Consider the following 16,729-nt stretch of genomic DNA (forward strand, 5'->3'; position numbering starts at 1 on the left):
GTTCCGGCACACCACAACTGACTGAATGTACTTTACTATTTGTATTCTCAACTATGTTAAGTTTTACTATTTATCTTACGGCATTATTACCCCGAACACAGATAGTGGTTTAGTTATTTCATTTGATACTATGTCCTGAAGAAAGTTCTATGAGATGAACTGAAACGATGACTGATTGTGGGATCTTCGTGTTATTAAATATATATATATATATATATATATATATATATATAATAATTATATATATTTATTTATTTATATTATTATTATTTCAATTTTATTATTACAGTGAACAATATGTCTTGTCTTAAAACTACATGAGTACCAAAAAAATCATATTTTACAAATCAAAAATAATTGTACTAAATTAGTGATAAAATTATGAAAATTATACCTTGAGCCATTTTTTTCACATCGTATGTAACTTGAGGAAAATCACTGTTGTCATACTTGATTTCAAAAATCTAAGGAGATAAATGTAATAATAATAATAATAATAATAATGATGCAGTTTTAACTACATGCAAAGGCTTTAATATTATTAGAGGGATACTACTCTATGAACCAAAAAAACTTTAGCTTAATGAAGGTGGTTACAGCTTTGTACAGATCATACCCCTGCAGTCTAACTGTTTATTTATTTAATTTATTAAGGAACTGCTTTAATAAGCTTTCTAAATAATTAAATACGGTTATAAACATTTCCAAATTATTTATCTACATAAAATCACCATGAATGTATATAGGATTTTTTGTAGATAAATAATTTGGAAAATATGCTAACAATATTGAATCATTTGTGAAGCTTATTAAATTGAGTCCAATATGAAATTGAGTCCTAAGGCCTCGATTTAACATTGTTGAATAAGCTTTGCAAATTATTAAATATTTTGATATACTTTAACAATTACTTTTTCAAAATATTATAAAATACATTGTATTTAAAAAATATATCAGTATATCAAAAACTATCAAAGTAGTACAAAATTAAAATGTTTTCACAGTAATATGTAATTTTAAAAGTTTATCCAAACATATTAAATCAATTCTAAAGCATATCCAACAAATTAATATCAACATTATTCAGTACTGAGAGAAACACTTTCCAAATAATGTTTCCACAAAAATTCCCATAGGACGTAATGTTGACTTCCATAGATAAATCATTTGGAAAGTTTTCCATATTATGTATTATAATATTTAATATTATGTACATAACATTATAATATTCAGTATATATGATTGTCCTATTTTCTAGCGCTTTGACTCAGGACTTCAATCAGTTTTTGGTACAGAAATTATGCTGAAACAAATTGCCAATTGGCCGAATTTTGGGCGTCCCAAAAAATTCGGTATTTTTGTGGAAAATGGTAGATCAGAGCCAAATTTTATTGCAATGCACTATCTAACAGTGTGTAATTTATTAGACTGTGTACAGAAGTCTGTAGCCTATCCAAGCTACTAATTGCACACATTTAGTTAATGAGTTTATTAATTGAAAAACCCTTTAGAATAGCAAGCTTATTCTGATGTTGAATCCTGTATAAAAGCTGTGTTTTGTGTTACAGTTGGTACTCTTTAACCCCTTAGTGACCAGACTTTTTTTAATTTTCTTAACGTTAAGGACCACGGCTGTTTTTACATTTCTGCATTGTTTGTGTTTAGCTGTAATTTTCCTCTTACGCATTTAATGTACCTACACATATTATATACTGTTTTCATGCCATTAAATGGTCTTTCTAAATATATCATTATTTTCATCATATCATATAATTTACTATAAAAAAATTATAACATGTGATGAAAAAATTTAAAATTACACTTTTTTCAACTTGGACCCCCAAAATCTGTTACGCATCTACAACCACCAAAAACCACCCAGGCTAAATAGTTTCTAAATTTTGTCCTGAGTTTGAAATACCCAATGTTAACATATTCTTAGCATTTTTTTTGCACGTTATAGGGCATTAAGTACAAGTAGGACATTGCTGTATCAAAATATGTATTTTTAAAATGTATCAATAGTGACATTGTAACACTGTTATCTGTCATGAATCACTGAATCACACCTCACATGTACAACCCAGGGTATTCAATATAGGGTATGTCCAGTCTTTTTAAGCAGCCACTTAGTCACAAATACTGTTAGTATTCATATTTGTTTGTGTGCTTAAAATGCAAAAAACAATTATGAACGCTAACGTTGGCCAGTGTTTGTGACTAAGTGGCTACTAAAAAAATATTAAACATACCCCATTTTCAATACCTTGGGTTGTCTTCTTTTGCAAATGGTATGCCATCATGGGGTAATTCTCATTCCTGGGCTACCATACACTTTTAAAGGCAACATAACCAATCTGGCAAATTTCAATGGGAAAAGACAGAAAATCAAGCCTTATATTTGATCCTGTAACTTTCAAAAACACTATAAAACCTGTACAGGGGGGCTACTGTTCTACTTGGGAGACTTTGCTAAACACAAATATTAGTGTTTCAAAACAGTAAAATGTATCACAACAATGATATCATCAGTGCCGTTTGTGTAAAAAAAACTTTACTTTCACTTACAATATCATCGGTGTGATATGTTTTACTGTTTTGAAACACTAATATTTGTGTTCAGCAAAGTCTACCAAGCAAAACAGTACCCCCCATGTACAGATTTTAGGTTGTCTTCAAAAGTTACAGGGTTAAATATAGTGCTAGCAAATTAAATTCTCTGGACTTCCGGCCTGGGTTGTCAGACAGGTCCCCCAAAAGTTCAGGCAGTCCCCACACAGGCAGCACTATGGATGCCTATTGCAGTCCTAATTTGCAGAGGGGGGACTGGACTGTCTGGGCAGACAGTCCTCCAAGATGGAGAGGAACACGATCACCGGCAGGGGAACGGCTGTGATCGGGTAAGTGCATAGGAATACCCCGGATGTACCGCGGGGGGGGGGTTAAAAAAATACATGTATTTTTTCAGTTTAATTTTTTTTTAAATGTTATTCTTCACTGAGTGCCTCGACCCCTCAAGACACTCAGCACATAGGCAGAGCATCAGAAGCTTGCCCGATGGCTTCCAATGATGTGGTGTATATGGATGCTGATGCTTTTGATGAGCATTATGGTAGATGTAGTTCACAACATTTGGAGTGCCAAAGGTTACCTACCCCTGATCTCGACCATCTCTTTAATAAGCATCTTATAATTTTGTGTATATATCAACATTATCAAGATGCTAATATTGTCTGCATGATATGTAAGATATGGCTGCTAATCATGCACATAAATGTTATTTAGAAGAAAGAGAGCTTAAAAAACTTACATTTTCTCCATTGTCAAGGAATAGGAGGACTCGTGTTAAACAGGTGGCAGTTTCACTGTAAGCACATTTCTGCATTTCTACAGTAACTAGAAAAGCATTGTCTGCACAAGGCTGGAAATAAATACAAAAATACTTAGCAATACTTGTTTAACTATATTTTGCATTGTGCTGTATGCATGCCGCTTATTTATGGCACTGGATAAATATTCTCTGGATTCATTAAAAACGTGTTTTAATGAATAAATATGAACCAAAATATGAACAAAAGGGCACAGAAATAGGACTTGTTCTTTTTATGAATTATATAAATCTATTATTAGATGCATATTTTTTCCTTTTTCCAAACAGTTGTACAACAATGATCAATTCATAGAGGTTGTTTTATTTATGAATCCCTTAGTCACTAACCCACCAAAAACCCAGCATACCCACCCTACAATTAAAACATAAAAAAAAAATGTCTCTACCTACTCTCACTTCATACTCCCACAGTCCCTAATACGTATTTTGGTGATGATATAAAAAAACCTGTAAAAAAAAAATAATTTTATAAATAGCCTAATGAAGCCATTGAAATTTGCTTACCCATTAAAAACCTGATTAAAAAAAAAATCATTTTTTTTTTTTAAATATAACATGCAAAAAAGCAATGTAAAAAGTAAACAAAATCAGAACCATAGTTAAGTGACTGGAGAATTCAGAAATTAATAACTCTTTAGCCAGTAGAAGCATTTACTGTCCTGTAATTGTTGCGGTCACCGGCCCGCCGAGCCTCACGGTCGTGCCCGACCGGCACGACCGCTCCGACTACACGAGCTTACCTGCTCGTCGGCGAGCCGGGAACCGCGCACGTAGTTCTTCCGGGCATCACGCCCGAATCAAACATGGCGCCGACCACGTGGTCGCGCCTAAGAGTAGCTCCGCCCCCGAAAATTATACTAACGTGTGCGTGACGTCACGACGTCAACGCACACGCACGTTTTGGGGTCAGAGGTCGCCCTCTGACCAATCATAGCCTAGAGAGGGGTATTTAAACCCCTAGCTTTCCCCATTACTTTGCCATGTCGTGGTTTCAGTTTCCTGGTTCTCTGAAAGTGCTATTCTCGTGTTTCTGATTTCCTGGTATCCTGATCCTTGGCGTTTCCCTGGTTATTCTGATCTCTGGTTTCCCTGACTTGGCTTGTCTTATCGGTATTGAGTATTTTCTGGCTTCCTTGACCTCGGCTTTCCCTTTGACCATTCTCTGTCTCTAGCGTATTAGTCCGGCCATTCTAAGGTCCGGTTTACGCTCTATCCTGTTATTTTCCTTTTCTTTCTTATGTATATATTTACATAGTTTCTGCGTGCTGGACCACATTACTAGTCGTGACAGTAATACATACAGTCATGGGAAAAAGTACACCCTCTTTTAAAGCTATGGGTTTACATATGAGGACATAATAACATCATCTGTTCCTTAGATAAACAACCTCAGATGAAAAACAACACATGGCATTTTACACCATGCCATGATTTATTTAGCTTGTAGAACCAATTTAAGCAGCAAGTAGTAATTTTCCGTATGACTTTATCAGTCTATCACAGTGTTGTGGCTTTTTTTTTCAGCTCATTGAGTACTAAAAAAAGTACATTAGGCAATAAGGGTATTCTTTAGTAGAAATAAAACATTGGTCTCCTTCTGCTTCTATCAGTATTAGGGCTATGGATCTGGGCATCCTCCTGGTAAGTGATGGTGGAAGGGTAGAACTACTACCTAGTATTGATTACCCTTCACTAAATAGATTTTTTTCAAAGTTAGATACCATGCTCTTCCATTTATTCTTACCTTGGTCAAAACATACAGACATTTCCCATGGAAAGTATAATAAACTTTGTCAAAGGTAGTGATGTGTGATCCTCCTTCCACAGAACATGAGCTTGGACAGGGAAGGTCCTCACAGTTCCAGTGCCCTCCAGAACATAAACTGATAAGATATAAGCAGAAACAACACTTATCAAAATATTTGGTAGAATATTCCTTCCTAAATAATTATAGCTTAATAAAGAAGTTTTAGTATGTAGATCATGCCTTGCAGACTCACTGCTTAATTATCTGACATTGAGGTTTTTGTTTGTAATCACTTTTGTTTCTGCTTGTTCTTCCCTATACACACCTCCTCTTGGGTGTGACTGACACAGCCTGCATTTTTTTTTTAATCATCCTGTTATGTAAATTTAAGTTTAATTCCACATATGATGCTTCTGCTGGGTCCACCAAGTTTAATTACACATATGATGCTTCTGCCGGGTCTATTAACAGAGCAGGAGATAAGACATTCTAAATTAAACAAACTGTGCCATAAAGGACGTTTTTACATTAGATCGCTCAGTGTTTAGGAAGACTGTGTAAGTCACATGCAAGGAAGTATATATAAACAAAGGGATTTAACTCCTAAATGGCAGTGTGAGTGCAAGAGCCTGTTCTATTCACACACTGCTTAATTAATCTATGGTTGTTTTGGTGCCAATAGTGTTCATTAAAGTGTTTTATACATTATCACTAATAATTGTAATTGGGCCCCACCTAAATGGCAATCAACATTTAGGCTTTACAGGCTTCAAAATATGTTCTAGGCAATTTCACTACATGGCAGTGTGCTCATTCATGAAAAGCATGCATCACTTATGGAGCAATCTTTGTAACAGTCTTTTCATGGAATGTTACACAGTGAATGCATCGGATAACAATAGAAATTCTGGAACATGATACAATAAATATTTTTTCAATAATTAAATGAACAAGAAAACATTCATCATGATCTCCAACTTCAACTACAAGATACATGATTAATTTTATAGATTGAAATCATGATAACAAAAATTACATTTAGTAAAGAAAGATTTTTGATACTGTCAGAATGCAAGCTAAAATATAAAAAGAGCATAATGGATGTATTTGGATAACATTTGTGAACAGAACACTAACCATGTATAGCAGGGAGCATTGTAAGATGAACCTGGAAAGTATATTTCATTGTTATATATACAAGGGCATTGCGTAATGGGAATGCAGCCTGTATTTGTAATATCATCTTTCACGTAACCTAGACAAAGAAAAGATGGATGAAGATGCTTTTAGTCTATATATCATACATTTTAATTACGTTGTTATTATGTCTGGAGGTTCTGAGTGCCATCTTAACCTAAAGGGTTAAACAATTTATGAACAGTTTAACCCAAAAATGCTTTCAACAGCTCCCATCCTCCTTGCCCTTCTACCTCCTACTCCAGGCCTGGTTTCAATTATGAAGTCTTTGACCAGTCACCAGTGATAGGCTGAGAACATCAGCTGATGCTCTCAGCCTATAACAGGCTTCCAAATAAGAAAGTGTTTTAGAAAGGTATGTACATTTTTCAAAAATATATATTATCTTTATGTATTATTTCCCTGCCTGCTTATGTATTATTTCCTGGAATTTGTATCCCTTTTTATGAGTAAACCATGTGAAAAAAATGCTGTTTCTATGGTAAATTCCCTTTAGCATGGTGGCATATGTACAGCGAGATTAATTAGTGCACATAAAAACCAGTATACTCAAGAAAAAAGTGTATGTATGTCTCCGTGAGATTTACTAAGCTAACTGAAAGTATTGGAAATGTGCAGCTTTAGTGTTTTCCTAGAGTAAACCCTATAAACTTCTAAAATATTTTAATGCCTTCCACTAATAATTACAAGGTATTGTATTTAAAATAAGCTTTAAAACGTGCTTTCTTATGCTTGATTTGTTTTGTATTTGTTTGTTGTTTGATATGCATAAATGTTTTTCCAATTTTTATTTTGACTTTTTTAAAACAATATCCCATTCTTAACAGTATTCTAGCACTTAAAATATAAAATACCATGCTCTTAATGCTTCTATTAAACATATTCACTCAGTGAACTAGAGAACTTATTTTACAAGGTGGCAATACAATGTCTTTTTAAGCATCCTAAATTTAGAGAAATGGACAATTGTGTAGACATTAACATTTATGTGATAATCGCAAAAAATGGAACACTCGCAGTAATCAGAGCTATCATGCCTTTGGGTCTGTGTAGGCGGACCCTCCCTTATATAAAGATGAAGGAAATCTTGTTATTTTTAATGCGACAGCTCGAGGGAAATTAAGAATATTTAGTGTAATATTTCTTTCAATATAAATGCAGTGTGTATTCAGGAGAATTGGACAGAAATAATTCTTAAAAAGTATATACTTTTGTGACAAACACTCCTTCCCACGTACATTTGCCATGGACTCCTGGAGGAGTGTAGTAGGTGGCCTCCTGCCCACCCACTATGGTCCAGGTCTGGGGCACCGTTTAGGAGTTATTATATATGTAGCAGGATAGAGGACCTAACTACACTGTAGGGATCTGAGCGCTATTTAGAGAACTTGGGCACTCAGATCAGGACTATTTAAGAATGTATTGGTTGTGGGGTCCCCTTGTGTTTTCCCTTGGACTGATTCTGCCCTGGGAGAGGGGAGTTAGGAGGGGTGTCACGACTAGTAATGTGGTCCAGCACGCAGAATCTATGTAAACATATACATAAGTCAGAAAAGGAAAAATAACAGGACAGAGCGTAAACCGGACCTTAGAATGGCCGGACTAATACGCTAGAGACAGAGAATGGTCAAAGGGAAAGCCGAGGTCAAGGAAGCCAGAAAATACTCAATACCGATAAGACAAGCCAAGTCAGGGAAACCAGAGATCAGAATAACCAGGGAAACGCCAAGGATCAGGATACCAGGAAATCAGAAACACGAAACTAGCACTTTCAGGAAACCAGGAAACTGAAACCACGACATGGCAAAGTACTAGGGTGAATTAGGGGTTTAAATACCCCTCTCTAAGCTATGATTGGTCAGAGGGCGACCTCTGACCCCAGAACGTGCGTGTGCGTTGACGTCGTGACGTCACGCACACGTTAGTATAATTCTCGGGGGCGGGGCTATCCATAGACGCGACCACGTGGTCGGCGCCATATTGGATTCGGGCGTGATGCCCGGAAGAACTACACGCGCGGTTCCCGGCTCGCCGACGAGCAGGTAAGCTCGTGTAGTCGGAGCGGTCGTGCCGGTCGGGCACGACCGTGAGGCTCGGCGGGCCGGTGACCGCAACAGTACCCCCCACTCGAAGACCGCGCACCGAGCGGGAAGGACCCGGCTTAAGAGGAAAGCGGTTGTGAAATGACCGGATAAGACTGGGCGCATGGACCCGGTCAGCAGGAACCCAACAACGTTCCTCGGGACCATAACCCTTCCAGTCAACGAGATAGGACAAGACACCTCTGGATAATTTGGAGTCCATGATAGAACGGACTTCGTATTCCTCTTGATCACCCACTACCAAGGGCGGAGGAGGAGTGGATACCCTTGTGAAGCGATTGCAAGTAAGGGGCTTGAGCAGAGACACATGGAAAGTATTCGCTATTCTCATATGAGCCGGTAGTGCCAAAGTATAGGTCACTGGATTAATACGTTGGGTAACTCGAAAGGGACCAATGTACCGAGGGGCAAATTTCATGGACGGGACCTTAAGCTTGATATGTCTTGTGGAGAGCCACACCCTGTCACCTGGAACATAGACAGGATTAGCGCCCCGTTTCTTGTCAGCTTGGACCTTCGCTCGTAATGAGGCTTTTTGCAGAGCTGAATGGACGGAATCCCAAGTATCATGAATCGAATCTAAACGGGTGTTCAAAGCGGGGATTTCTGTGTCTGAGAATGCAGAAGGAATAACAGTGGGGTGATAACCCTGATTAACAAAGAATGGACTGTGATTAGAAGATTCATGAGTGGCGTTGTTTCTGGCGAACTCAGCCATGGGTAAGAGCTCGTACCAGTTAGATTGATTGGCATTTATAAAGCAACGTAAATAGGCTTCTAAAGACTGATTCACCCTCTCTGCTGCTCCATTTGTTTGAGGGTGATATGCTGACGAAAAGGAGAGTTCGACGCCCAATTGTTTGCAAAAGGAACGCCAAAACCTAGAAACAAACTGGGTACCTCTGTCAGATACTATGCTTTTGGGTACACCGTGCAACCGAAAGATCTCTCTCAAGAATATTTGAACTAGATCTTGAGCAGATGGTAATTTTTTAAGTGGGACGAAATGTGCCATCTTCGTGAATCTATCAATGACCATAAGGACTGTATTAAACCCGTTTGAACTGGGTAGATCCACAATGAAATCCATGGCCAAGTGGGTCCATGGAGCACTAGGTATGGGCAGTGGTTGTAATAGTCCAGGAGGTGACCTGGGAGGAACTTTAGAAACAGCACATATTTGACATGCCCCAACATAATCTTTGACATCGTTTCTAAGAGCAGGCCACCAAAATCTTCTGGAGATGGCAGAGAGAGTTTTATGGACTCCAGGATGGCCCGCTGTGAGGCTGTCATGGAACAAATCTAGTACCTTCTTTTGAAACTGAGGTGACACATACAGTTTGTCCGGAGGTTTTCCCACAGGTGCCTGAGTTTGATCTGCTATTATGGCACAGAAGAGTGGAGAAGACACTTCGGAAACTGTAGTGGCAATGAGGCATTCAGGAGGTACAATAGGATATATCACCTGTTCCGGAACTTCATCTGTCTCAAATTGCCGAGAAAGTGCATCTGCCTTGGTGTTTTTAGTACCAGGTCTGTATGTAATTACGAAATTGAATCGGGAGAGGAACAATGACCACCTAGCCTGACGAGAGGACAGTCTCTTAGCGTCCCCAATATAAGCCAAATTCTTATGATCAGTAAAGATCAAAAGTGGCTCTTTGGAACCTTCCAAGAGATGCCTCCATTCCTTAAGGGCAAGTACAATGGCCAAAAGTTCCCTATTCCCTATGTCGTAATTCCTCTCTGCAGGTGTGAGTTTGCGAGAGTAAAATCCACAGGGATGTAAAGGCGTATCAGGACTCTCTCTTTGAGACAGAATGGCTCCAACTCCTGTCTCTGATGCATCCACCTCTAGGATAAATGGTTTGGATGGATCAGGATGGGTCAGGACAGGTGCTGAGGAAAATAAAGATTTTAATCGTTCAAATGCCTCTCTTGCTTCTTTGGGCCAAGATATACAATTTGCTCCTTTTTTTGTTAAATTGGTTATAGGGGAAATCACGGAGGAAAATCCCCTTATGAATTTGCGGTAGTAATTCGCAAAACCTATAAAGCGTTGAGTAGCTTTAAGGCCCTTGGGTAATGGCCACTGTAAGACTGCCTCCAGTTTACGAGGATCCATCTGGAAACCAGACGGAGATATAACGTATCCAAGGAATTGTATCTCCGTTTGGTCAAACTGGCATTTCTCCAGTTTACAGTAAAGGCCGTTCTGTAACAGGGTTTTCAGTACAATTCTCACATGTTCGTGATGTGTCTCTAGGTCTGGGGAATAGATGAGAATGTCGTCCAAATACACTAGAACGAACATGTGAAGGTACTCTCTTAGGACATCGTTGATAAAATCCTGGAATACCGCTGGAGCGTTACATAATCCGAACGGCATAACCAGGTATTCGTAATGTCCCATTCTGGTGTTAAATGCGGTCTTCCATTCGTGACTGTCCTTAATTCTGACTAGATTGTAGGCACTTCGGAGATCGAGCTTGGTAAAGACTCGAGCTCCCTTTAATCTGTCGAATAGCTCTGATATAAGGGGAATAGGGTAGGCATTTTTTATGGTAATCCTATTCAAACCCCTATAATCAATACAAGGGCGTAGGTCTCTTTTTAGAGACAAAGAAGAATCCAGCCCCGGCTGGTGAGGAGGACCTACGAATATGACCCTTTCTGAGAGCATCCTTAATATATTCCTCCAAACAAAGATTTTCCTGGGGGGACAAGGCATAGACTCCTCCCTTGGGAGGCATAGTCCCTGGTAATAAGTTAATAGTACAGTCATAAGGTCTATGAGGAGGTAACCCTTCTGACTGGACCTTGTTAAATACCTCTTTCAAATCCATATACTGCTGTGGAATTTGTGTGGTCAAGGGAGGTGTAACAGGAACATTAATGGTGCCAATAGGTTGTGGGATTTGCTTAAAGCAAACACCTTTGCATCTCTCACCCCAACTCACAATCTCTCCTTCAATCCAATCCAAACGTGGATTGTGTTTCAGGAGCCAAGGGAAACCGAGTATTATCGGAACTGTAGGTGAAGATATGATTTGAAAGGTCATTTCTTCAGAGTGGAGAATACCCACTGAAACAGTGATTGGCAGAGTTTCGTGTGTGATGAAAGGCTGGGTAAGAGGCCTTCCATCAATGGCCTCAACTGCTATAGGTTTCTCTTTATGTCTTAAGGGCAGGAGATGTTTAGCAGAGAACTCTTTGTCTAGGAAATTCTCCGCTGCCCCAGAGTCAATCATAGCCTCACACTGAACAGTAGTGTTCTCGAAAGATAAGGTTACTTTGACCAGGAAACGGTTCTTAGTCAATTTAGGGGACATATACATCACACCTAAGGTCGGTCCCCGTACGTGCCTTAGGTGTGCAAGTTTTCCGGCCGAACCGGGCATGACGATCTTAGATGTCCCTTCTTGCCACAATACATACATAACCCCTCGTTACGTCTGTGTTGTCTCTCTGCCTCAGTGAGTTTAGCACTACCCAATTGCATGGGTTCAGGTTCTGGAAGAGGCGTTTGGCTACTCACCACTGGGTTAGAGAAACGAGGAGCTATGGACAAATTAGAACGTCTGTTACGTTGTTTGTTTTTCTCTCTCTCTCTGAGCCGGTTATCAATATTTATCATGTAGGCAATAAACTCATTAAGACTAACCGGAAGGTCTCTAGCTGCAGTTTCATCTTGTATATTCTCAGCTAAACCTTCAGAGAAAGCAGCCACCAGACCGCTATTGGTCCAATCAACCTCAGACGCTAATGTCCTGAACTCTATTGCATAATCGGCTACAGAACGATTGCCTTGCCTGATTCTCATAAGGGCTTTGGCAGCGTTCTTCTCCCTGCCTTTAGGTTCAAATGTAGCCTTAAAGGCCGTAAGAAAGGTACTGTAATCACGGGCTATTGCGTCACCACTTTCCCATAAGGGGTTAGCCCAAGTCAAGGCTTTTCCAGTTAATTGGTTCATCAGATAGCCTATTTTAGATCTATCTGTTGGGAATGAACCTGGGGAGGCCTCAAAGTGGTATTCTATTTGGTTTAAAAAACCTCTAAATTCCTTAGAATCACCTCCATAACGAGGGGGCGGTGACAAAGTTATGGACGGTGGTTTATGTGGTACGGGAACCACTACAGGTGGCGGAACCACAGGTGGTACAGGAGGAACCTCTAAATAGGCAGTCCTTTGGAGCAAGGTCTGAAATGCCTGAGCAAATTGGTCTAACCTGTGGTCCATATCCTCCACCCTATTTTCACAGGCGATCATATGTTTGCATAGTTCTGCAGGATCCATGGCCATGTCGTAGTGTCACGACTAGTAATGTGGTCCAGCACGCAGAATCTATGTAAACATATACATAAGTCAGAAAAGGAAAAATAACAGGACAGAGCGTAAACCGGACCTTAGAATGGCCGGACTAATACGCTAGAGACAGAGAATGGTCAAAGGGAAAGCCGAGGTCAAGGAAGCCAGAAAATACTCAATACCGATAAGACAAGCCAAGTCAGGGAAACCAGAGATCAGAATAACCAGGGAAACGCCAAGGATCAGGATACCAGGAAATCAGAAACACGAAACTAGCACTTTCAGGAAACCAGGAAACTGAAACCACGACATGGCAAAGTACTAGGGTGAATTAGGGGTTTAAATACCCCTCTCTAAGCTATGATTGGTCAGAGGGCGACCTCTGACCCCAGAACGTGCGTGTGCGTTGACGTCGTGACGTCACGCACACGTTAGTATAATTCTCGGGGGCGGGGCTATCCATAGACGCGACCACGTGGTCGGCGCCATATTGGATTCGGGCGTGATGCCCGGAAGAACTACACGCGCGGTTCCCGGCTCGCCGACGAGCAGGTAAGCTCGTGTAGTCGGAGCGGTCGTGCCGGTCGGGCACGACCGTGAGGCTCGGCGGGCCGGTGACCGCAACAAGGGGAGAACCAAGGACTTAGACAGTGGACTCAGGGGCATCCAACAGACTTGTTGCAGGCCCGTTTTGGGGGGAGATATGTGATGGATATGGATGGAAAAGCTTGCTGCGCCATTTTTGTGACTGTTGTCCAAGTATCTAGGTATCACTGTATTATGTGCCTGTATTCTACATAGAGCAGTGTGTGTGTATGTATATGCAGTTGTGGGTCAACAAAGGGGGGGGGGGGGCAGCAACTCTATAAACTAAAAAGAATAGTTAGGTGTGAAATGTATTATGTGTGTTAATCAAGTTAAATGCTACACTGTGAGTGACTACCTGCTGTGGGAGCCAGCAAGTGTATCTACTACAGCAAAGGGCTAAAGCAGGTCCTACACTGACCCTTCAGCCTTCTTCCTTGAGCTTCTGGCAAAGATATCTCTAATGAGACAGAGAGGGGTATTTTTTATATACATACCTATATACTTATTAACCCTTAATATGGAACACATGGGATGGGCAGCAGCATTGTAACAAGGCTGTGTGATCCAAAGTAAATACAAATACAAAAAAATAATAAGTCCTGCACTCACACCCATCACTACTGGGCCGGCAGCAATGACTACAGTACACATCAGCCCAAATATGTAGTAAAAAACAAAGAAAAGAAAAAGTTACCTGCGCTCTCTCCTTAATCCCTATGTATATTTAGACAAATGGAGGTCATTTAGTTACTCCAATGGCTATTGGAGGGAAATTAATATTCTATTCTTATTTATGTTTTCTAATTTTTGCACAGTGGTTTTAAAAAAATATATATATATAATTTGTCATTTATTAGTCTTACATATTGTTATTGCTCTGTCGTTACATACAAGACATAAACAGAATATAGAGTGATTTACAAATTATACAATGGTCAATTTACCTGTTGGACAGACACAAGCAGAGACACACATTCCTTCACAAAAAAATGGTCTTCCTGGGTTAGAACAGGTTGGTACGCATGGGGAGCTGCATTCTTTGTAAATTAGGTTTAAAGGACACATTTTGTCTGAAGATAGAAAGGGCATGTCATACATTTGGTTTAAATCATCAGGTTTAAACTTTAAAAAGTAACGTGCAATGTCATTTGTGAGTAGCATATATTGTAATGTGTAGGCCTTTGGAAGCACTGAAATCAAAGTATATGTTTAGGAATGACTATTCTCTCTAACTCAATAGCTACTAACTTAAACTATAGATTCACAATTTCCATAGTGTGCAAGGCCAATTCAAACTGCTATCTTGGAAAGGTTAATAAATCAAATGTATGTGCTTTAAGGTACATTTAAAATTAATAATATATTTCCTCTGACACATTAATGTGAAGTTTTAATGTTAAAGGATCAATACAAATACCAAAACCACTACAACTCAATGTAGTGGTTTTTGGTGCCCAGAGTGTCCATTGTAAGCAGTCAAAGTTAGGTCCACTGGGCACAACTCTCCACCACCATTATTATAGACAGAGATCTTGAAACTCTTTTTCTGACCTAAGCCAGCCTGGCATTGAAGGCTTCAGCCACTGCAGGGTTTACCTAATGAAAGCTCCAGCTTCAGAGCTTCTGGCTCTCAGTCAACAGTAGTGCAGGTGAGAGTGGTGTCTGGCAGATCCTAGGTCAGAAGTAAAATATTTTTTTTAAATGGTTGTCTACTTACAATGGGTTGTTCCAGAGTGCTGCAGCATACTTTATTGATCATAGTGCTATGAGCAAATTGTATACATTGGCTTCTATAAAGATATAATGACATATGCAAAATGTTACATATTATAGTAACCAGAAAATATAAACCAGTCTCTGACTGTTACTAAAATATATAGTTTAAATAATATATAACATGGGTAGGCAACCTTTAGCACTCCAGATGGACTACATCTCCTTTGATGCTTTGCCAGAATTATTTCCATTGAAATTTTTGTTTTCATCTTATGAAAATTTGAATATGAAAATTTGCTCAACATGAAAAGCTCTGCTTTTGACCCTTAATCTATAGTGAAATACTGACATAATCAGAATAAACTCTCTATTAAACATGGCATATCATTTAAAGTGATACTAGAAGCGCAAAAACAACTTTGGCTTAATGAGGTAGTTTTGTTGTAAAGATCATGCCCCTGCAGTCTCACTGCTCAATATCCTGCTATTTAGTAGTTTAAATCACTTTTGTTTCTGTTGAAGCATCCCTGAACACAACTCCCCTGACTGTGACCCACATAGGGAACATGAAAACATGTCTTAATTTTCAATCAGATCTTTACAAACATACTTTACGAGTTTTCATCTTCTGCTATGTGTGATTAAATTGAACATTAATCATACATAGCTCATGCAGGGTCTAAAAGGCTATTATGAAAGCAGGAGATATGGAATTCTAAATTATACAGAATGTGCAATAGAGGAAGTATAAACATTAGTTCTCTCTTTACAGGAAGTGTTTAGGAAGACAAAATGCATCTAACTTTTTTTTTTTTTTTTTTAGTTACTTACAACACAACTCATAGTTTCTCCAGTCTGGAGGTTTTCCTCCTGCAAGGGCACACTGTCGAGAATATTCACTGATGGTGTTACATTTACAAAAATAACTTAATGTTGATGATGAGTTACAGAGACACAAGTCCTCCATATAAGCCTTAATATAAGATGTTACTTTCACAAGTCTGTTACACTTTGCCCACATGGAACTTGCCAACATCTTGTAAGACAAAGCTTTCTACAAAATATAAAATAAATAGATTACCAAGTGGCAGACAAAATATAGAAAGGGGTAAACATATGCAAATGATGTCTAGTTAATGGAATTTAATTTTGACAATGTGATTATTAGTATAAATGTCTCAAATAGCTCTACCTATCTAGTATGACTGTCTGTATGTCTTCAATATATTCTATAAGTTATAGTTACAGTCATCACAGGCCACGTTTTCTGACTGATATTACAGAGCCCATTATGTATAGACATCAAGTCAGAAAACAACTACTATTATACTTCTGTCTTATTTTAACAACACCAAGTCACAAGAATAGTATTAAAAGCAATGCACGCACACAAATGTGGTAGCAAGCAAACCTAAGGACAAGTTCATAAAGAGCAAGTTAAAGCAGTGAAAGCAAATGGTTATCATCGATGCCTGATCATTAAGTACTTTAAGGTCTCCTACAAATAATGCAAGATGTAAGCCTGAATTGGTTAATAATATAACCTCAATGCATTTGTTTTAATTCAAGAGTGAGATCAGTATAGTTTAGGAATCCTCTGTCTGGGCAGGTGGTATCTGCAAATATCATGGTTGCTTTTTATAGAACTTTATAAACTGTAGTGCATTAAACATGTA

At 38.8% G+C, this 16,729-nt stretch overlaps 1 protein-coding gene across 1 annotated transcript in view; it reads right to left on the reverse strand.

The window, feature by feature from the left end:
- LOC134578524 (mucin-5B-like) overlaps window positions 1-16,729 on the reverse strand; it is a 106,378-nt gene that overhangs the window by 71,157 nt on the left and 18,492 nt on the right. The window contains exons 5-8 of the mRNA XM_063437507.1: window positions 15,885-16,107; window positions 5,136-5,260; window positions 3,311-3,421; window positions 395-464 (exon numbers count right to left, since the gene is read on the reverse strand). Of these exons, the coding sequence (XP_063293577.1) occupies window positions 395-464; window positions 3,311-3,421; window positions 5,136-5,260; window positions 15,885-16,107 (529 nt within the window). The remainder of the gene's footprint in view (window positions 1-394; window positions 465-3,310; window positions 3,422-5,135; window positions 5,261-15,884; window positions 16,108-16,729) is intronic.

This window comes from Pelobates fuscus, chromosome 12 (assembly GCF_036172605.1).
Source record: "Pelobates fuscus isolate aPelFus1 chromosome 12, aPelFus1.pri, whole genome shotgun sequence".
NCBI classification, from domain to species: domain Eukaryota; kingdom Metazoa; phylum Chordata; class Amphibia; order Anura; family Pelobatidae; genus Pelobates; species Pelobates fuscus.